General features: G+C 50.4%; 1 protein-coding gene across 1 annotated transcript in view; it reads right to left on the bottom strand.

Annotated features, from left to right (window-relative positions):
• Nucleotides 1–884: 884 nt before the first annotated feature.
• PALMD (palmdelphin) overlaps nucleotides 885–22013 on the bottom strand; it is a 33910-nt gene continuing 12781 nt past the window's right edge. The window contains exons 2-8 of the mRNA XM_081121696.1: nucleotides 18493–18573; nucleotides 14356–14480; nucleotides 7183–7297; nucleotides 7013–7046; nucleotides 6780–6893; nucleotides 4189–5235; nucleotides 885–1242 (exon numbers count right to left, since the gene is read on the bottom strand). Coding sequence (XP_080977822.1) covers nucleotides 1199–1242; nucleotides 4189–5235; nucleotides 6780–6893; nucleotides 7013–7046; nucleotides 7183–7297; nucleotides 14356–14480; nucleotides 18493–18573 — 1560 coding nt within the window. The 3' untranslated portion in view covers nucleotides 885–1198. The remainder of the gene's footprint in view (nucleotides 1243–4188; nucleotides 5236–6779; nucleotides 6894–7012; nucleotides 7047–7182; nucleotides 7298–14355; nucleotides 14481–18492; nucleotides 18574–22013) is intronic.

Raw genomic sequence — 22013 nt, 5'->3', positions numbered from 1 at the left:
AGTGCCCAGCTGGTGTGGCTCAGCAGTTGAGCATCAACCTAGGATCCAGGAGATTCTCGGCCGGGTCAGGGCACATGCCCCGGTTTTGGGCTCGATCCCCAGCAGGGGGCGTGCAGGAGGCAGCCGGTCAATGACTCATCACTGATGTTTCTCTCCCTCTCTCTTCCTCTCTCTGAAATCAATAAAGATGTATTAAAAAAACACACAGAGCCCATCTTGAAAGGAGAGAGAAAAGGGAAACATTATATCCAAACGTTACGTTCCAAGGTCTGACTTCTCATAGGCCTCTGTGGAGGCCAGAGAGCGAGAGTGACTAACATCCTGCAAGTGCTGACGGAGAACGCAGTTGACAAAAATTCTACACGAACAAAAAAATGCCCTTCAAGAATGAGGGCTCCTATGAAGACTTTTTGGGTGGGAGGCATCTAAGGATTCGTCATTGGGGCATATGCACCGTGAGGGACACAAAACGGAATTCCTCATGATGAAGAGAAGTGATGCTAAGCGGGTACCTGGACCCCCACAGGAGTAAAGAGCACTCAGAGCCGCAAGTAATTGCTCAATATGAAACCCTGTTTTGGAATTTTCCTATTTAAATTCTTTATAATAAATATGTCTGTTTAAAGCAAAACACACACAGACACGTATCTGCATTGCTTTGTGGGGTAATAGGATGTATGCCAAGAGTTGAAGTCTCTACCGAGTCAGCCGACCTGGTCCTTAGCAGGAGGGTGTGGTTGTCTTAAAGCCTCGTGGGGTTGAGGTGACATGTTTCCTTGTCATAGTTAAAGATGAACGTTTCTGTGATGAGGGACAGTGGCCTCTTGTGATCTCTCATTTGTATTAGCAAAATTACAATACCAGTGAATAGAACATAATCAGGCTATTTTAAATAACTTTATTCTTAAATTTAACAAGCTCTTATTAGAAATGCTTTGGTATCGATACAATAAAAATATGCTGGTTTTTACCCCCACTGAATCATGTCAAGTAACTGGAAAAGTTAAGTGTTCATTTTCCCAGCTTTTTTGCAATTTTTTTTCCAAATAATGACTACTGCTTATTCACATGGCTTAATATGGGTATAATTATAAATTTTTTGGATCGCGAAAAAATAGAAACAAAATATCCAGGAGAGAAAGTTGCAAACACTTCTTAGTTTCTTCTCCAAAGGATGTTTACGTAGATGGTACACCTCTCAGATGACTTTTTTCCCCAGCTTTGCCATTCTCATCCTTAAAGCTGCAAATTAAAGGGGAAAAAAAAGTTATTAAAAAAAAGCCTTAGTTTTCACTCTAATGACCATTTCATAGAATGCAGGAAAGTTTGAAACATACCTCAGATGATTTTGTCCACCAGTGTGAGCATTGTTTTAGTAGCATAAAAAGATAGTAGAAATAATAAGCTATGATTAACTTAGGACAGAAGCAGGTTCAGAGCTAGAAGGAACCTATTTCTATAAAGATGGGAAAAATGAGAAGAGTGAACACAGCATATGTGACAGCCAACGAAATTCTTAAAGGACCTCTTTGACCTGTGCATCCTCGGGAATGGGGTAATTCAGTCCCATTTCTCACTATCCCATTTCTTAAGGGGAAAAGAGTCCTATATTGTTAGAGTGTGCCAATTCCTTTCTCCACTCCTGTGGCAATAGGTGGAGTGAGTGTCAAGTAGAGGTGCGGGGCCAGAGCGTGTAGGCCATGGGAAGGCCCTGAGGTGCACAGCTAACCAACCCGGGCTATCACCTCTCCGTTTTATTTCTTTCTGTACTTCTCTGAACCCTACCTCCCTTCCCCATAGCAATTCAGACTCAAAGTCTTGGCTGGTTGGACTTGGTGGAGGAAAGCTTGCCTCCTTACTCCCAGCATCCCTTGGCTCCTAACGGTTGCCACAGGTTGGCAGTATTGGCAGCGATAGCATGCGAATCCCTGGTGCTGAGTCCCCCATCTCTTCACCCTGAAATGCCTCTGACATCCCTAAGAGGGGAGAACAGAGCTAGAAGAGGTACAAGGACACGTTGGTGAGGGTACCAGAGAAAGCCAGCCGTCCAGGTGGTGGGGACAGTAGTGAAGCGCCCGTAAATGCTCGCTGGGGCCCCTCGCTGGTGGGAGGTCCAGCACTGAGCTGTATCTTCCATCATGATCCTGCTGCGTTTACACCAGCAGGCAGACATAACCCTGTTCAAAGGTTTGAGTGAAAACTATGGTCTGTAGGGTCTCCAGCCTCCACCTTTGTCCATTTCTATTCCTCCTCTGTGCTCTTTCCCATGTTAAAAACTGCTGTTAGCTAAGGCTTTCATAGCTACATTCACACTAAGAGAAAAGCAACAGTCCCTCCCGGAAATGTTGGTATTTAGTAGGGGGGCTATTCCATAAATAAAGGGAGTGATTGAAGTAGTGAATTTTCAGGTACCAACAACAGCATTTTGGGGGGCTGGGAGGAGCAGCTCAGCCTACTCGGTGCTTGTGACGTCGAGGAGCATAGGGCTGTACAGTCTATGTCTGCGGATGCCCCCGAGGGCCTATGTCAATATGATCACGCTTCCTGAAAACCCCCCATCGAAACGTATCAGCTCCGTAACCCATGCGCTGAATCAGAAAACAACCTAAGACAATATGGTGATGGGAGGCAAGGAATTTGGAGCATTCTGTTTATAAGATGCTTGGACCGATAGTGAGGAACCTTGCATTGTTACTCGGTCTGGAATATGTCTTCCTGTTTTCATTATTTTAGCTCAGTGCCGTGATTAGTGTTGTCTGGAAACATGAGTCACGTCCTGCCTTTTTCTATGAGGTCAATGTGTTGACGCGGTCGGGGAGGGGGGTCGGGGTGTTCAGGGGGAGCTAAGGCCCACATTAAAAAGCGGGAGGCTTTGGGGCGGGCCGTGTCCCAGCTCCCGACGGTGCACAGCAGGCTCCCCTCATTCTGTCTCCCATGCTGTTTTAAAAATGAATTTAAGGTACACAGTTTGCTCAGCAGGCAAAGCTCATTCTCTAAACGGAGAGGAACGTTCCGTTTTAGCAGGTTTCCACTGGGGGGGACACGCCACTGAGCTCGGATTTAGGAAGATGTCAGCGTTTAAACTACAGTCGGCGAGCCTTATTTAACTACGCAAAAGATGGCGAGAGATCTGCCTCGTTGTATTACTGGGTTTATGGGGTGCGAGGAAGAAACCCTCCTAAATTACACAGGCACTGGTGCACTTCTGTGGAATCGCCAGGCCTGCTTGCTAGGCTAGCTGGGGCTCCATAGTTATTGCTTTTTAATGAGAATTCTTCTATTAGAGACATTTTAAATGACTGTCCCTTTCATATCTCCAGTGCCTGTATGTCTGGGTACGTTGACTATGTCTTCAGCAAAGCAACTACCGCTTTTATGATGGATTTTGTCAGATTCTTATTTCGTCTTTATAAGTGATGAGTAGAACACACTGTTCAAGTGCTAACGAGGAATCTAAAATCGAAGAGCTGCCACTTCTGTAGAAAAATAGCCGTGTTTTCCACTCAATACTAAGGAAGCTAGACAGCCATAAAACTTGACAGAGACTATAAGTGCAAATATATGGAAAATAGAAAAAATACATTTGCTGAGTTAGGGAAGACTGTGCAAAATAAAATGTTGCAGATAATGCACGGCAGATAAATCGCCATCCTATTTTAAAATATAGAAAAATTAAGGAAATAAAGTTAATAAAACGACAAAAGTAGAAACAAGATAGAGCAATGCAATAAAATATCACACCGAAAATAAAGTTTGTTTCTGGTTCCTTCTCGCAAAAGTAAGGCAATTAGTTAGCTTAAGTGGGAAGCTGAAAGCACAGAGAGGCACACGCACGTGGCTGGGCGTGAGGCTCTGCAGGGAAAAGGTAAGATACTGATGATCCAGCTTCTTAGGGAGCGAAATACATTCACACGCAGGGCCGCACCCCGACTGCAGGTGAATTTCAAGTTGCTCACATCAGTCAATGCGATATCCCAATAAGGCCACGATTAAAAAAAAATTTTTCCTTGTCTTTCGAATTGACCGACTCCCTTACGGTGACAATGGAATCAGGGTTAATAATAAATCTTAGTGTCTGTTAGTCTAGGGGCGGCCAGAAAAGCGGAGCGCGAGAGGGTTTGTTAACAACGCGGGGACCCGGCTGTCACATGAGTAGACAGCACTTGCAGGCTCTGTCATTTTTATTACCTGTTAGGGACGGGTCCTCCGTGCCGTCCCCGGCCACCTGCGGGCCGCGGGGCGCGTGGCGGGCGGGGCCGCCCAGGCTCTCTTCTTGCTCTCTCAGGGACATGGAGTTCTTGTGCGGGCAGGGGTGGCGGGTGTTCTCGCGGGCGTTGGCCTCGGTCCTTGTCCTGGGAAGCGGCATGGGTCTGGCCGTCGGGTGCGGGGAGGGCTTCCCGGCGTCTCTCTCCGCCTCCGCCTCCTCGTCAATGACCACCAGCTCGGCGTGGATGACCCCGTCGTACCCCGCCAGCGGCCCCTTCTCGTAGTCGTCTGCCTGCTGGTACCCCATGAAAATCATGGTCACGGGTCCCGCGCCATCCGCGTCAGGAGGCAGGGAATGCATGATGTTGTATCTCACGTCTCCCTCGTCCTCGTCCTCGGGGCGGGCCGGGGAAGGGCCCCGGCCTCGGGGGCTGGGCCTCGCCTTCGGGGAGGGCGAGCGCTCCTCCTGCATCCCCTCCGAGCCCCCCCAAGGAGCCGGCGGCCTCTTGTGCGGGGCGTGGGGCGTCTCCTCTGCCCTCGGGGTGGTCGTGGATCGGGGGTGAGGGGTGGGCCGGGCGGGGCTGCCTCGATTCAAGCTGTTGCCCCTGTCGTCCGAAAGCCCGTTGTCCGCGTGGTGGACGGAGTCGTTCCTGTCGCTTCCCAGCCCGTTCGCTCTCGTCTTGATCCTGTCCTGGAAGTTTGGTCCGGGGACGGCGCGCTCTCTCTGCGGGGTGGCGGGCCTGCAGAACGGGTTGGCGTAGACGGGCTCGTGGTACTCCGTCGGGGACCGAGAGTTTCTCTCCGAAGCTTGTCTTAGGAGGTCCTCCACCTCCACGGGGGCCAGCCCGTCGGTGCCGTTGAGCGCCGGCCCGCGGTCAGAGCCCACCGCGTACACTGACTTCCTCCCGTCGTCGTAGACTTTTACCCCGGCGCCCGTGAAGTCATCGGACGGCAGAGGGATGGAAGAGAGCACTGTGCTTTCTCCGGTCTTCAGGTCTCTCTCGACTTTAATTTCCATGGCGTACAAGGCTGGAGAGACAGATCCGAGCACTGGTTTAGGGAACGTTCCCTGTCACTAGCCTGCCTGTTCACCCTTTCTCTCTACAGTACACCTGCCCCCTTGGTGGCTCTCACGGGGGAGGCCTGGGTCTTTGATTCCCGATTCTACTCACCAACTACCCAGCGACCCAGACCGTAGTGACACAGGCTTTCGTGGGAAATGAGTGAAACTGGGCAGGGCCGGAGGAGAGGGGGGATGGTTTCGAACAGCGAGGCTTTTCACCCGGGACCCAAAGACAGGTTCTTTCTAATCAATAAACCCAACGAGGCACATTTCACTCATTTACGTGACTGGGGGCGGGGGGAGTCGGGCCTTCTCCCTCCTTAGGAAGGCTGTGTCACACTGCGCGTCACCGGAGGCGAAGGCCTAGCGCGGCCCACGCGTTTTCCTGAGCACCGTCCTCGCCGACAGGTGCAACCAGGGGGCGCCCCTAACGTTCTCAGGGGGGAGGCGGCTCCAGTGTCAAACTGGCACCGGAGCTGGGGCGAGCCTGGGCTCACAGGCCTCTCCTCCTGTCTGATGTCGCTTTTCATTTCCACGGCTGCCTTCAAGTAGAGAAAGGGCTGAAAACAGGGCTCTCAGCTGTCCCGAAGCCGGGGCTGCAGAGAGCCCGCGATGCGGGGAGCCGAGGGCTGTGTCACGCGGCCCAGGCAAGGCCCCCTCGGCTGGGATTTCAACCGGTATCGTCAAGCTAATAGGATCATGGGCAAAATGACCGTGAGACGAGGGCCATGCCGGCTGCGTGTCCCCCACCTTCCCTTTGAGCCATCCCCCCGCTTCCTCTCTCCCTCCTCGCCCCAAGGCTCTTGGCCTTGGGCACCCCGCTAAAATCGGGGAGCCCTCGCCCTCACCCCCAGCGGCTCTGCTTCATTCTCTCCCCAGCACCGTCACCCCTCGTGTGATACGTGTCACTGCTTTTCCTAACGGTTCACTCACGGCTGCCTGGGGGTGAGGCCGAGCTGGGCAAACAGCGCGTTCGCCCCATAGCTGCTGAGCGAGTGAGCGCGTGGCCGGTGCCCGGGGACACCGTGTGGCCCTTTCTGGTCTAAAAGGCGAAGGTCCCTCTCTGCCGCCACCTTAGCCTTGGTTTCCCCAGAGGCGCTGAGGTGCTGCTTTATGAAAATCAGCCCCCGAGGGGGTAAACAACGCCCCTGCCTAGGCTTCCCAAGGGGAATATTTTCATTTTCGTGGAGGACCCCAGTGACGTGAGAGAGCGTGTACTGGATGGAATAAGCCGGGAGAGGGATTTTGGGCAGGGGGCTCTGCTTTAAGAGCTGCCCGCTTCCTTCGGCCCCTGTCTTCTCTGTCCTGACCTCGTCTGCCAGGAAATGCAGTGCGTGGAGTGAGCACCGTGACCGGTTCCCTGCCTGCGGGGTGACCCACGCACCTCATGGGGGACTGTAAGGGGGCCACTGCTTAGCCTGGGAGCAGGCTGTCACAGGGAGCTGCTGCTGTTTGACGTTGTAAGATCTGAACCTGAGAGCCTGCCTTGGGAGACAGGGTCCCCGGGTACCTTTTCTACTGTGTTCATCCTCTTCTAGTCCGTCATTTCTTTCCTTCCTCAACCGGGAAGGTACGTAGGATTTTGGAAGGTCGGGGATATTAGCATAGATGTCTTCAATCGACTCTGGAAAATTAATATTAGTTCAAAGTACATCTACAGTATGTTTATAATCACAGAAAAGCTGCAGAGGCTTATCAGCAAACGTCCCAAGGAGATGCCCATAAGAATGCTCAGAAACGTACCTCCCGACGGCGCTTCCCGTTCCGCCTTCACGGACTAGAAGAGAAAAGAAATCTGTGTGATGGATACAGTCGGCCGAGCGAACGCGGACGGCGGGCCCTCGGAGGACTGCGTCCCCTCTGGGGGACTCGCGCCGAGAAGGAACCGGGCTTTAGGACCAGTTGAGGCTCACCCGTATGATGTCTTCCGTTGTCCTCTCGACGGATTTTAGTTTCTTCAGAATTGCCTCCTCGTTGGTCGAGATTCGCAGTTCAGCCCTTTCGAGGTCTTGGATCTCTTTTTCAAGTCTGGTAACAAAAAGATGTACTTTTTACTGCTTAAGACAGTGCCTGGGCATCGCTCTCCAGCATCTCTCCCCCTCGCGTCAGCTTTCCTCGGGCTGCTGTGGGCAAGTGCCTGGGAGCATAGCCTCCCACCCACCGTCACACTCGGTTTCTGTGGTGCTTTCAACTTTTTTATTTTCCTTTTACCACTTTTCACGAATGTGAAAGTAATTCCTAGCTTGTGGCTCTACGAAAACAGGCCAAACATTGGGCTAGATCTGATCCTGGGCGATAGTTTTCCATCTCCTGCGTGTGTGTAGACGTATATCTCTGTGTATGTGTCTCTACACACACGCGTATCTATATACATCCATATACACATGCACATGCACACGCTCATATTCATATGTGTGTATAGTTAAAAAGTTTAGCATATGTATGTGTATGGGTATATATCTAAAACTCAAATTGTTTTTATGTGGGAGCTTTTGGGGAGGCCGCTGGGGGTGGCTCTCTAACCTTCACATGCTTATCTCTCGGCAGACGGGGTAGAATTTCCCTAAGTGCCACCGTCCCCATCTTCGGAAGGTGTTACCTTTCCGAACGGGAATTGAGTTCTTGGGGATGCTGACTCAGTCTGGCGAGAACCAGGCGGCAGAGAAAGGGGACTGTCCTCCTGGGTGCCTCCGGGCCGCCAGGAGGGCCCCAAGGATGAGTGAGCCCCTCCCAGTGGTGGGCGGGTGTCAGGTGACAGTTTAGATCATCAGAGGACATGAGAAAGGATTCGTAGTGCTGTCCATTAATGCGATCTTCCTTCTCCTTGGCTATTTGCTGGGGAAAAGAGGGTTATTTTTGAGAGTTCCCCAGGTGAAAGCAGGTAGCTTTCATTTCGTGCTCTGGTCTAGTAATAACCCCCCTTTAGTCATCAGGAAATAATGTCCCCAAACCTCTCTCACTCATAACCAGACAATGTCCCCAGTCCAACTGCAGCGTGACATTTTTTTGTCCCAGAAAAAAGACAGAACATAAACGCGGGACGCGCCCAGAAGGGGTAACTTTGGAAGGCGGCCTTTCTGCTGCCCCAGGGTCCCCTTCTCTCTTTCCATTTTGGAGTTCAACAGGGGCCAGCACGGCCCGGCGGAGTTTGCCGTTAGGGGCCAAACAGACTGGAACTCAGGCCAGTCCAGGAAAAATCCAAAAGCGTATGTCCTATGTCACGGCGACACCTGTCAGCCTTCAGAGCCGCGGGTAACAGGTACAGAGCGTCACCCTGTCCCAGGCACCTGCCTGCTCGGTCCTCGCGATGAGCCCACGAGCGCCGCTCTCCCGTTCGACGGATGAGCAACGCCAGGCCCCAGGGAGGGCACCGGAAAGCAGGGATTGAAATGCTGGGTGTGTGGGGGGGCGTCCACCCACATGTAAAAGTGCAGACTCATCACCTATAAAGCGAATATTTCTGTCTGTGCCTTATTTAGGGGGATTTTGTCAGACGAGGGATTTCCCTGCTTGGCGGCCTAGTCGCCTGGTCAGGGTTAGAGTCCAGGCTCTGTCCGTGTCCTTCCTGGGCTGCTGGGGCCTGGATTTGACGGGCGCCTCGAGCAGCCTCCTTCGGGGAGCCTGGGTTTCCTAAGCTGGGGCTGCTTTGCAGGAGGCTCTTTGCTTCAGCCGTGACTGTCGTTCCGAGTGGTGGACGCTTTAGGGGTGAAACAGGGAGCTGGCTGGTGCGATTTGATATAATCGTGCCGTTGGATGTAATCACCAGCGCTGTCTTTGAAATGGCGTTTATGGTGGTTTCACTGCAGACTTTGAAAGGACTGACGCATTATTTGTGTCCTGGGAGCCCGAGCTCTCTCATTAGAACGAAGGCTCCACCCAGACGGGGCCCACGGCCGTCTCTGGGGTGGCCTGAGTCAGCGGGCATTAGACCCGGGCTGTGCCACTGCCCAGGTGCCTCTGAGACCAGGTGATGGAATTGCTAAGGTGACCCCCCCCCCCCAAGCTAGACAGAGAGGAGGCAGAGTCTTTGGGACCCACAGGCTCTCAGACGCGTTTGCCTCCAGCAGGTGCTGGACCCGGGCGGAGTGCTGAGCAGCGGTGACCCTGACCCTCCTCTGGGCTAAGGACCTGCTTTCCCTTCTTCCCCAGGAATCGTGGAGACCGGGGAGTGGCTGGTGGCTTACCTATGTTTTATGATTTTTTCTGTGAAGTTCCACTTTTTTCCCCCCTCCCAGCTCTACCCATGGAAATGGAAAGTGAGCCCATCCAAGCTGGCAGCTTGGCTTAGTTATTGAACCCCTCTCTCCAAGCCTTAGTTTCCTCATTTGGGGGATAATAGTATTCACAGAGGGTTTTCTTGAGGAGACAGATGAGGTCATGTTTGTAAGCCTCTGGCACAGGGTGTGACAAAAAAGGTATTTCTCAATAATGACTGGCTGTCCCTTCGCTTCCCAGCCTGCTCGGGAGGGCGGGCCGGCTCTGAAAGCCCCAGGGAGGGAGAAAACCTACCCGCCATCTGGGGATTGGATCTCCAATTAAAAAAATAAATTTAATAAAAGTTTATTTATTTTAGAGAGAGAGGAGGGGGGGAGAGAGAGAAAGATGGAAATATGGATCTGCTGTTCCACTTATGGATACTCTCATTGGTGATTCTTGTATGTGCCCTGACCGGGGATCGAACCCACAGCCTTGGTGTATGGGGATGAAGCTCCAATGATTTTCCATTTTAATATCAGTGATTTTAGAACAAGCAGTTGCTAACATAGTTCAGGGACTCGCTGTCCTTGAAAACCCTGTTCTAGACAGAAAACCAAAGCCTCACCCCAGCATCGTCAAAATTTTTTAAATGTTTATGGGGCTGGTGTTTGTTTCATAAATGTTATTTACTTGATAAATGAAAAATATGTTAGTCTGTGTTGACAACCCTCCCCCCACCCATTTCTCCGGTTCTCTTCACTAACAGAAGTCCCTGGGTTTCCTGTGTCCCCCCGGCTATCCTGCCACGGACTACATTTCCCAGCCCCCTTGCATTTAAATGGTGCCATGTGACTAAAGTCTGGCTAATGGAGTATTAGCAGAAGTGACCTCTGCAGTTTTCAGGTCATATCCTTAAAATAGAGCTGTTTGTGCTCCATTTATCTTCCCTTCCTAGGCTGGAATTTGGAGGTGGTGGCGGGAGCTATCGGGGACCATACGGCCAAGGGCATCGCTTGGGAGGGGCACAGTGACAGGACAGACAGAGACTCTGTCTCACTTATCTCCCGTGACGAGGCCGCCCGCGTCCCCTTGGATGACTCCCAGCCAGGATTGTCATGTGTGTGACAGGAGTGAACCTTTCTCATCTTGTTCAGGCCACTGCTGTCCTGGAGTCTCGTAAAACATCAAACCAGCATCCCAACTACTGCGTAACCTCTTGGGGATGAATCTCAGTGTGACCGATTTTATGAGCTTTTTCATCATTTCCCCCCCACTGGTTTGCAGAATTACTCATTGGTATCTTGCATTTTTGGGTAGTTAGCCAGTAAAAACAGGAAAAAAAAAAATCAGCCTTTGCTCCTGGTGGGCAGAGAATTTACAAGTCTCTAAGTGGCCTGTCCAATCCGACATGGTTTGTGTTGACATGAGCTAGTTCATATGGAGTGGCTTTTATTGAGCACTTACTACACGACAGGCACATTTTATTCACCAGCTGAGATCAAATTTCAGAAAAGACAAAAAGAATACTTCTCTGCATGGATGAAGCGCGAGAATCGCCTTACAGCCAGCCCTTGCCAAAGGCACGTGTGTAGCAATAACACGGAAGATCGGACCCAGGGCGCACACGGCCACCTGCGCGGGAGAGTGGCCGGAGACGCAAAGGGCACTTGCGAACAGCCAGCGCCAGGTTCGCCCTGAGCCAGACCCGCTGCGCCTACCCCTGAACACAGGAGCAGGACAGAAAACACAGCGGCCTCAGGGTGGCCAGAAGCCACCAATGACACTGAACAAGCGAGTGGGCTCTGACCACCGGCAACAGAGCAGGTGTTAGAAAAGCTGAATAATTCACAGTGACACGGGAGGAGCTTCCGCACGGGGACTCTCGTCACCACATGCAATGCTGTGGACATTAGTAATTGCCTCATGGGCAGGTCATGTCGTCGTGACTGGAAAGTGTTGCAGGCAGGTAATGCCAGGAAAGAATGATTTAAGGGAAAAGCAAACCCTTGTAATCGGAACAATATTTTGTGAGTGAAGGGTTTCCTTGGCCATGACAATGCGGGCGCCCAACTGGTTTGCAGGGACTCGGGTACTTTCAGGTGCAAGGGACAAACAATTTTCAAACAGATGCAAGTAGACGCACACCCTGGAGGTTGGCGTGACGCGGCGACTCGGTCGCTTAGGGGCCTCTCACGCGCTCTGGCGGGCGGAGGCTGGGTGTGCGGCTTTTAATTAGGGCCTGCAGAGAACCGCGGAGGACATGCCCCACACTTAATAGAGCTAAATGGTTGTAATGATCATTCAGGTTGCCCTCTACGGAGGTGACTTGAGTTTCCCAAGTGACCTTCAAGCACTGTCGTAGCCAGGACATGGCAAGCTGACTCCAGATGCTCTTATCCTTGAATTTGGAAAGCTTTTTAAAAAAATAAGTTGTGCCCTGCTGGGCATGGCTCAGCAGTTGAGCATTGACCTCAGATCCAGGAGATCGTGGTTCGATTCCCGGTCAGGGCACGTGCCTGGGTTGCAGGCTCGATCCCCAGTGGAGGCCGTGCAGGAGGCAGCCGATCAGTGACTCTCATCATTGATGTTTCTATCTCTCTCTCCCTCTCCCTTCCTCTCTCTGAAATCAATAAAGACATATTTAAAAACTAATAAGTCGTAGGGGAAAAATATTTTTAGTGAATAAACTACTTGTAATCATATAATGAAACGATGAAACATATTCAGGGACGCCTCTGGCCATTGACTCTCTATCGGACATAATTACCAGCTTTGTGCCTTATAACCCTTCGCATTTTTCTCCGACAGGGTTACAGAGCAGCCACTGTGTTCTCTCCTTTCCACCCCCTTCATCTCAGCTTGGCTTCCAGTGTCAATTGTTCACATTGGACACCAAGAACAGGACTCTATTATTTGAAGACCGAGTCCAAACCTAATGTAACAGCGATAACCCACAAGGGCCGCTTGGCCCCGGGGGGTCTAAATGAACTGGGTGACGTTTGCCTCCTGGTAGACGAGATGCATGACCAGGGCGGTGTGGACGTCTTCTGAGCTGGTGGATGGGGCCACGGACTCTCCTGGGGAATGAGCCAGCCTGCGCCCTCCTTCCACACAACGGGTCTCTGCCCTTGAACTCACTTTTTTTTTTTTTTTTAATATTTTTATTGATTTCAGAGAGAGAAAGGGAGAGGGCGGGAGAGAGAGAAACATCAATGATGAACGAGAGTCACTGATTGGCTGCCTCCTGCCTGCCCCCTACTGGGGATCCAGCCAGAAACCTGGGCGGGTGTCCTGACCGGGAATCGAACCAGCGACCTCTTGGTGCACAAGGCGATGCTCAACCGCTGAGCCACAGCAAACCAACTCAAGCTATTTCTACTGGCACGCAGGTGAGGTTGGCAGGTGCGGGCAAGAGAGACTGCTGGGCGGCAGGGATAATGGAATGGAAGGTCGGTGCTCGAACGTGTCAGCAACAATTGCCCCCAAGCCAGGGGCATCCCCTGCCTTGTGACTTTGCCCTTGACTCAGATAGTTGGGTGATTATTCTTTGTTTTAATTTTATAAAGAATTTCAAGACTTTTCTTTTTAGTTCATTAATGTTTAAGCCACTGTCTAGTCTATATCTACCTGGTCCCCTTAAACCAGTGGTGTTTTCAAGCCCATCCATCCATCCGTCCGTCCGTCCATCATCTACTTTTTTCATTCATTCATTTATTAAGCTGTGTAGTCACATATCCCACTGTGTGGTAGGCACCGTATTGGGCATTTTTGGGGGGCGGCACTGGTGGGTAGGTTTCTTCCCCCTCTTTCCTGGAAGTTTGGTTTACTTAGCTCCTTCCGTTGAATTAAAAAAGCTCCTAAATAATCAGAGTATCTGGGAAGTTAAGAACAACAACAGATGGACTGTTGCTAATCCGGCGAACCCACGAGCTCACCACGGAGGGCGCGGAACACGCTGGGGACGCCGTGCCTCCGGGCCTGCCTCGGGGTAACGTCTCGCGGGTTTCTAGGCAACAGCAGATTAATTTCTCGAGTGTTTCTAGGCAACGGCGAATTTAAGAAGAAACAAATGGTGGTTTTTTCCCTCCCCTTTTCCCTTTTTCCCCCTTTTTCTTCCCTCTTATGTCGTCACAAAAGAGCAGCTTGTCCGCGTCGCTGCCGTGAGACGCTGGACGCGGCCGGCGGGTCCGGGGGCTTCCGAGCAGCTGCCTCTCTGTCTGAGGAGACGTCTGCTCCTCTGGGGGACAAGTGTCTCGCGCACGGGGATGGGAGCGTTCGCGGGGGCTCCACGTGGGCAGGGACGAGGCCGAGTTAGACTTTGAGGAACCGTAACCAGCAACAAACCCGTCAGCCTTTCTATTTCTGCATCGGTGCCTGGGGTTCCTTTTGATTTTGATTTTTTGTTGTTAATCGTCACCTGAGGATACTTTTTCCATTGACTTTTAGAGAGAGTGGGAGGGAGGGAGGGGGAGAGAGACGTGGGTGTGTCCCTAAACGCGAGGATAAGATCTGCCGTCCGCCAGGCCCCCGGGCAGACACCTAAGTCAGGTGACAGACGACGCTCCGGGTTTGGGGGAGGAGAGGGGCTGAGCCTGCTCGTGGGCTCGGGGGCCAGGCAGAGCCAACCAGAAAACGTGGTGCTGTGTGGAGTTGGCAAGAGCAGCTTCCTGAGCAGGTCGTTTCAGGAGACCCGAGCCCCGGCTGGTGTGGCTCAGTGGCTAGAGTGTTGGCCAGCGGGCCGAAGGCTCTCGGGTTCAATTCCCGGTCAAGGGCATGGACCTGGGTTGCAGGTTCCATCCCCTGACCGTCAGGGCGTGTGGCTCCTGTACATGCAACACGGGACGAAGGCAGAATACGGGTGGGTGGGAGCCTCGCAGCGGGGGCCGTACCTGAGGATGCTCTGCTCCAGGACCTGGATCTGGCGCTGGTCCTGCTGGTTCTGCCTCTTCATCTCTTCCTGCTCCTTCCCGCTGCTCACTCCATCCAGAAGCCATCTCTCCCGCAGGGCCTTTTTCTGATGTCGGGAAACAGAAAAATGTTTGCTTAACCCAGTCCACAACCCCAGGATCTCCTGGTGCTCTCAAGTACAGGGTTTCAAGCATGAATGTATACGTGTGTGTGTGTGTGTGTATAAATTAAAAGCCTACTTACCCTGGTTTTTTTTTTAAAAATATGTTTTTATTGATTTTTTTTAGAGAGAGAAGGGAGAGGGAGAGAGAGAAACATTGATTGGCTGCCTCCTGTACGCCCCCTACTGGGGATCAAGCCCGCAGCCCGAGCATGCACCCTGACTGGGAATTGACCCCCTGACCTCCTGGTTCATGGATCGATGCTCAACCACTGAGCCACGCCGGCCGGGCATTCATGGACATTGAAGAGAAATTATTCTTTCTCGCTGCATCTGGCATTTCCGTGAGTGCACAGAACACCGTTTGGAAACCACCGGACTGAGTAACGACCTCCTCCCAGGTCATCGCGTTGGCGTTGGCCTCTCAGAGGTCAAGCAGGTGCATGTGGCCAACAGGCCCATGAGAGCAGTTTGCAGCCAGAGCGTCTATCCCGAGCTCTCTAACCTCTAATTATAGCTGCTGAGCTGTCTGTAGAAATGCTTTCTCACAGACACAGTGAATACTATTCCCAAAGGTCAAACTCATCTCCCAAGGTCAGAGATGCCAAGAGAATCTCAGGGTGTCAGCAGTTTAAGAATTTACCTTGATTTTAATTTATTTTTGTTTGATGGATGGTGATGATAGCTGATGAATAGTAAAGGAGACAGGTGATACCTATCAAAGGACTTACAGCCCTTAGAGCCACCTGGAGGGAGAGTTTTGGTCACTGACACCCCTGTCACTGAAAGAGTCATTTGGCTGGGCTGGTCCAAGATGCTGAATTGTGGACAGAGAATGAGTCTCGTGACATGATTATGTTAAGTTGGGGCCGCATTTGTGGTTCTCAGTCTGGTTGGGAATGAGAGTAATTTTCATCTGAGCCTTATAAAACTTTGTCCTTCATCCACAAATTGTCATTTACCCCTTGCATCTAAGTGTAAAACCTGTAATTTGGATGTGCAATCAAAATGATACGGTTCAATATTACAGTAATCAAAACACAGCTATTTTGCTTTTATGTCACGATGTAGACTTAAGTATATGAGGTTAATGGACATAATAGGCTCTATTTCACAACAGTGACATTTGGAATCAAAGGCCAGATTAGCTAAATGAAAATATAAGTGACGTGTGAGTCACAGACATTTTGGTAGTTTATTTTGTTATTATTATTATTGTTTTTAATCTTCACTCAAGGATATTTTTTTCCATTGATTTCAGAGAGAGTGGAAGGGAGAGGGGGGAGAGAGAAACATCGACGTGAGAGAGACACATGGATTGGATGCCTCCTGCACCAGCCCTGGGGATCTAACCTGCAATCCAGGTGTGTGCCCTTGACCAGGAATTGAACCCACAACCTTCCGGTCGGTGCACAGGACGATGCTATACCCACTGGGCCACACAGGCTGGGCCCTTTTGGCAGTTTTTAAAGTATATATATATTTATTTATATTTTCTAGTTACTTTGGGCAGTTTTTTTCCTCTAAAGAGGAAAGGTTCCCGAAGCCCTTCTACCTTCTACACACCAGCTCAGTAGACGTGAGGTATCCGCCATGAATTAAAGTTCTGGCAGGAAAGAAAAGTTTTCTAGGTTTGAATGTATTTCATGTTTCTCGGTGGCTTGGGACAGGGACCATGATGACCCACAGGGCACACATCTCAGACACCCCTGAGGGTCCGAATGCTACCAACGTCCTGGGAAACGTGCCCCGCCTGGCACGTCGTCGGTGCGATGGCGGGATCTGGAGCTGAAGGAGCTTCGCGTGAGTGACCGCAACTCTACGAGATGCGTGAGCTCCTGCTACGGGAGGAACACCTGGTGAATGTTTGGGGACAGGTGGGTGAGCAGGAACATGGAAGGGATGCTGGTAACCGCAGAGGCCGAGGCCGCTTTCTCGGCTTGGAGCACGCATTTCGGAAGCGATTTTTAAAATGCTTGTCCCCTTTTTTGCAGTGTGTTCTGGCAGGGGGCCTTGTTGCTGTTTGGTACGGCCAACCCTTTCTGCAGAGCTGGGAGAATGTCCCCTTATTGAAACAGATGCCCTTTCCCCGGTGTCCCCTCGGCCTCGCAGGCAGTGTTCATTGTGGTATAAGTCTCGTTATGGGTTTAAGTGTCAGCTACCATTTTGAGGACACAGATAGGACTTTATATTTTTAGTGTCCTGCTTAGCACCTTGCACATATCAGGTGCTTAAGAAGTACTTATTGTCCTGGCTGGGGTGGCTCAGTGGGGAGAGCAGTGTCCTGTGCACTGAAAGTTTGCCGGTTGGATTCCTGGTCAGGGCACACGCCCGGGTTGTGGGTTCAGTCCCTGGTCGAGGTGCATCGGGGAGGCAACCAATCGATGCTTCTCTTTCGCTTCGATGTTTTTTTCTCTCTCTTCCTCTAAGAAATCAATAGAAACATAAAATGAGAGAAATATTTATTGACGGAAAGGCCCTGTGTGCACCTACGTAAGTTAGCGCTCTGGGGCCACTGCAGATGGGGAGAAAGGGCAGTTCCCCATCCCGCCCCGTTGGGTCAGTGCGCACTTGAGGCGGCGACAGCACCCTCAGCCCTGGGCCAGGGCGCCTGGTGCCACCGGGAGGGGCAGGGCCCCAGCAGCCCCCCCGCCAGGTGTCTCTGAGCAGTGCACACCTGGTCTCCACTGCTGCTCCGAAACGCTACGAATTGCTGGATGCTGGCGAGTGAGCCTTTTACTGAGAAGCAGTAATTCGTTCACTGTGAGGCCAAATTGTGTGTAAATGTGTGTGTGAGAGAGGTGGGGAGGGAGGGAAGGCGGGACCGCAGCACTGATTCTGGAGTTAGAAATGGCCTGTCTCAAAAACTGTTGTAAATTTGACTTTTGACTTCAGTCGAGTTGCGCTGAAGCACCTTTGTAAAGTTTGTTTCCATTTCATCGATTTTTTTTCCCCCCGGGCGTACACACGGCATTCTTGGCTGTGTCTACCCCTCAAGCAAACTCAGTGTGACATGGTAAGGATGGCGGGCCAGCCGGGCTTTGAAACGACCCGTCAGACATCGGAAACATCTCAGTTCATGCAGGAGCAAAGAAAGGCACAGACAGACCCCGAGAGCGAGGGCCGCTGGAATCGCATGACATTCCTGCTCTGAGGCGGCTCCCCGTCCAGCAGACAGATGGGCTTGGCCAAGCTCGGCCGCTTTGACCCGGGTCTGTGGGCCGCACGAGCGTGGGCAAGGTTTCCCCGAGGGCTCATCACGTGGCGGATGGCAGCCCAGCCACCCTGCGCAGCTGGGCCCTGTTCCCAGGGAGCTCCTGTCTGTCACCCAGGTCCTGGGACTAAGCCACGTAACAAGACGCTGATACTGGGTGTTCGTTAATGACAAGGCGACCACACCCATGGAAGATGTGAAGTCTGATTTTAAAACGGAGCTTTATTTCTGGTTATGATCTCATGTTCTGTCAAAACAAAATAAAACAAAAACCCTAACCCGCACCCAGGCAACACGGGACCCGCTGCGCCGAGCTTTCGAATCCAGCGTCCTCCCCAGACGGTGTCTGTCCTGAGACCCCGGGGGAAACCGGGCCTTTCACTGATTTCAAAAGGGACTTCCTAGCGGGACCCGCCCCCTGGGAGGTTAGGCAAGACTGTGCTCTGCCTGGGCCGGACCGTCAGGCTGAAGTCTCACGTCCATCCAAGAAAATGAAGAAATTCAGGAATAAAGTGTAACAAGTCATAATAATACCGTAATTCCTATTCCCCCTGTCTCTGCTCAAACGGATTCATCTCACAGGCAGGCATCGCTGGCCTGTCGGCCTCCCCTGTGGTTATTGGGGTGTCAGTGGGACTGCGCTGGGACATTTTCCTTCCTAAAGCGTATTTCCTGTTGACAGTCAAGCGCCATGAGGATATCTGAACACAGAGTCGTTGGAACGAAATTAAAGACATAAGTTACCTTCAAATGCTGGTGGGTTAGCTTCTCTTCTTCTATCTGCAGGCGCTTCTGGGAGATTTCTTCCTGTATTTTTCTTTTATCCTGAAAGGAAAAAGTTCCGGCGTCATCTTTTCAGTTTGCTTAAATCTGTTTCCTCGGGGTGTCGTTACCGAGCGGCTGGCCAGCGGGGCCTGTGGGCATCGGTGTGAGCTGCTTTGGAAACTCCCATCTCAAGGCGAAGGGGAGCCAAGCGAGCGAGTCGGAGCGCGTGACGCTTGGTAGCTTATGTGTTATCTGTGTTTTGTGTGTTATCTGTGTTTTATGTGTTATCTGTGTTTTATGTGGTTATGTGTTTTGCCCACGGAGAGCAATACACTGCTTTTCTAGAAAGAGCTCAGCAAGGCTCTCATGCCCAACGCCTTTCCTTACCCTCTCTGTTCTGTCTTCCCCGGGAGCCCAGCAAGGCCGAGCTACGGAGCACCGGCTGAGAACAGCCACAGGGACAGGGGTCGCAGCCCAGGGACTGTGGGGACAGTGAGGGGCCGGGCGGGTGCCGGAGGTCTCAGGGGCCACTTCGTGACGTGCAGGGCTGTGTGGCCGCTGCTGAGCGCCTGACACAGGCAGGACGGTACTGGGTGTGAACTGTAATTGACAACTTTTACAAAAATTGATAATCACGAAAGGAAAAAAAAAAAAAAAGATTGAGCTGCCGAGCGGTGCGACGGGGACCGGGACTTTAAGGGGGGAGTTTTGAACTGGGCACGAGGAACCTTGTGAGGAGAGAGCCGGGTCCCGGAGAGAGCGGGAGGAAAGCGGTCTGTGTCTGCGGGAGAACAGGACAGGCTCCCGCGGCGGGAAAGGCCGGGGCCTTTCCTCCCTGTGGAACTTGCTATGGGCGGATGGAGAGAAAGGGGCTGGGTCACGGCTGTCAACACAGAGGTTAAAGAAATTCATGGAGAGAGGCAGTGTCGTCCACCAAGTTTAAATTGCACCACCTCGAGAAACCCAGGAACATAGCGGGTAAGGCACATGGCCTGTACTCTTTAGAAAAAGTAGCACATATACTAACTAGCCTGGGTTCAGCCTCTGGCTCCGCCACCTACAAGCTCTGTGTCCTGGGACAAAATCCTTAAGCTCTCTGGGCCTCAGTTCACCTCATCTATACAATGTGGGTAATAAAACCATCTCCCTCCTATGACAGGCGCATTAAATGAGCCGATAGGTGCGAAGGCTCCTCGGACAGGGATTGACACACAGGGCTCTGTAAGTGTCTGTTTAACAAAATTCACCAAATAAACACACAGCCTGTTAACCGCCCAGAAGGCAGCCACACAGTCCTGTCAGTGTGAAATGTTTTAGAGATTCCTGCTCTGGAATTGTTTGAGGCATTTTACAAGCTATGCAAAAGGGCCCTTGTTTCCTTATTTTCACTTATTATTGTTAATTTTTTTACCAGCTGTGACGTTAGTGTCCGTCTTATTGACAAGAGTTGGTTTTACCTCGGACACAGCCAATAGTACAGGGAAGGCCTGGGGGTGGAACGGATGCGGGGTGGAGGGGATCAGTGGGGGCTGTAATACTTTCAATAATAAAGATACATTAAAAAAAAAAAAGTTGGTTTTAAAATCTGCTTTCAAAAGCGAGAGCTCCCAAAGTATAAAAGGGTGCTGCCGGCGAAGACACCTCCAAGAACCTGAAGCAGGCTCAGAGGGTGGTTTAGAAGGAAGGGCTCCAAAAATTCTTGGCAGCCTTGTTGAAACCAGGGCTCGGCTTCCTGGTGTGGCCCCTTTGAAGATAAGAGCTCTTCTTTGATGTATAAACTCAGGTATATTTGTTGGAGAAAATCAACACGTTGCTCTCCAACTTTGTGTCATGTCCGTCTTTGTGTGTAAGAAGAAAATATGACTTCACCAGTGTTGTTTTTTAAATTCCGTAAGCTGCTTTTTTGGAAAAACAATGGGTAGGCTGCTTCTTTTCCTTGGATAAAATCTCTGAAAACTCATGAGTCAGTTCTCCACTGTATCTCCAGGCTGTGACTGAGCAAGTACCAGCAATATTTTAAATTTGGCGTGCCAGACATTTTGGTAAGTTTCTATGGGCACCGTTTCACTCAATGGTTGTAATAACAAGATCTACTGTAATATTTCACCGCATAGTCATGGTTACAAAGAGCCATTGTAATAGTTTTTCTTTCACAGGAGAGGAAAAGCAAGTTTAGGGGGTTAACTAACTAATCCAAGCTCTCACACTAATAAGTGGCAGCACCAGGATTTTTTTCTTTTTTGCCTAAATAGGAATTTTATTCTAAGTTAGGAGTTTAGACTTGGCATTTGTTTCTCCTTTAGAAATTAAGGATAAGTTGGTGGTTACTACATCAATACACAAAACCCTGTTTAATAAACTAAAGTACAATAACTGTTTTTACCTGTTTACATTGGATTTTTATTGATTAAATTTTTTTTCACGAGAACAAAAGCTCCCAAATTCCTTTTTTTTGGAGGCAAGGTAATGAAACCAAAACCCACCAAAAATTGGGACCTCCCCCAAAGTAAACAATGGGCCAATATCTCTCAAGAATATTTAGGAAAAAAGAAAGCTAAATAAAATATTAGAAACAGAATGCAGAGTAATCAGAAGAAATATGGACTTTGTCCAAGTGTAGAGTTTTTTCAGTATCTCGAGGATGGTTCAGTATTAGGAACCATACAGGTATGATTAACACACTTCATCCCTTCAGCAAATCTAAAGGGAAAACTCATATTTTCATTTCCACAGATTCCCAAAAGGCATTTGAAAAAAATTCACCATCTGTTTTTTTTGTTTTTGTTTTAATTTTAATATAACAGAAATGAAAGGAGAATTCCCTAACTTGATAAACTAGATTAATCTCAGCTCAAAAGTAAATAGTATGCCTAGTGTGGAAAGGGTATCTACTAACTCCACCGTTATTAGCATTTTAAATATTAAATTGAATTAAATTCCAGTAGTAGCCAATAAAGTTAGATGAAAAAAGAGAAAGGAGATTAGAGAAATAATTAGTGGAGTCCCATGTTAATTTATAGAAGCCAATTCATTTGACATATTAAAAAACTTCACAATTAGAGGGTATAAGGGAAGAAAGAACCCTACTTATAATGGAAATGAAGAAACTAAAATACCTTGGAATGAACTTAACACGTCAACAGGAAACTGTAAAACATCCCTAAGTGACACAATAAGCGAGAACTAGTCAAATGCGTACGTCAAGGACTCGGAAGCCATCGTAGATGTCGTTAATGTCGGTTCCCCTTAAGTTGTTATTTTCCACGAACTGTTTACTCTCCATAAACGTTACGTGGCCCCAGAAACGTCACGAGGGTTATGCTGTGGGGCTGTCCTGTGGCCGGATGTTTAACAGCATCCCTGGCCTCTACGCATTGGGTGCTACCCCGAGAAGTGACGACCAGTAACGTCTCTAGTCGTCCCTTGGTGTCCACCACGAGCGCACCCTGGCTGAGCTCCCCGATACTCGCTAATCTCCGAAATCGGCTGACCAGCGAAAT

This window comes from Miniopterus schreibersii (genome assembly GCF_964146895.1).
Source record: "Miniopterus schreibersii genome assembly, chromosome: 19".
Lineage (NCBI taxonomy): Eukaryota > Metazoa > Chordata > Mammalia > Chiroptera > Miniopteridae > Miniopterus > Miniopterus schreibersii.
The sequence above is the reverse complement of the archived record's forward strand: the minus strand, read 5'-3'. Positions and strand labels throughout refer to the sequence as shown.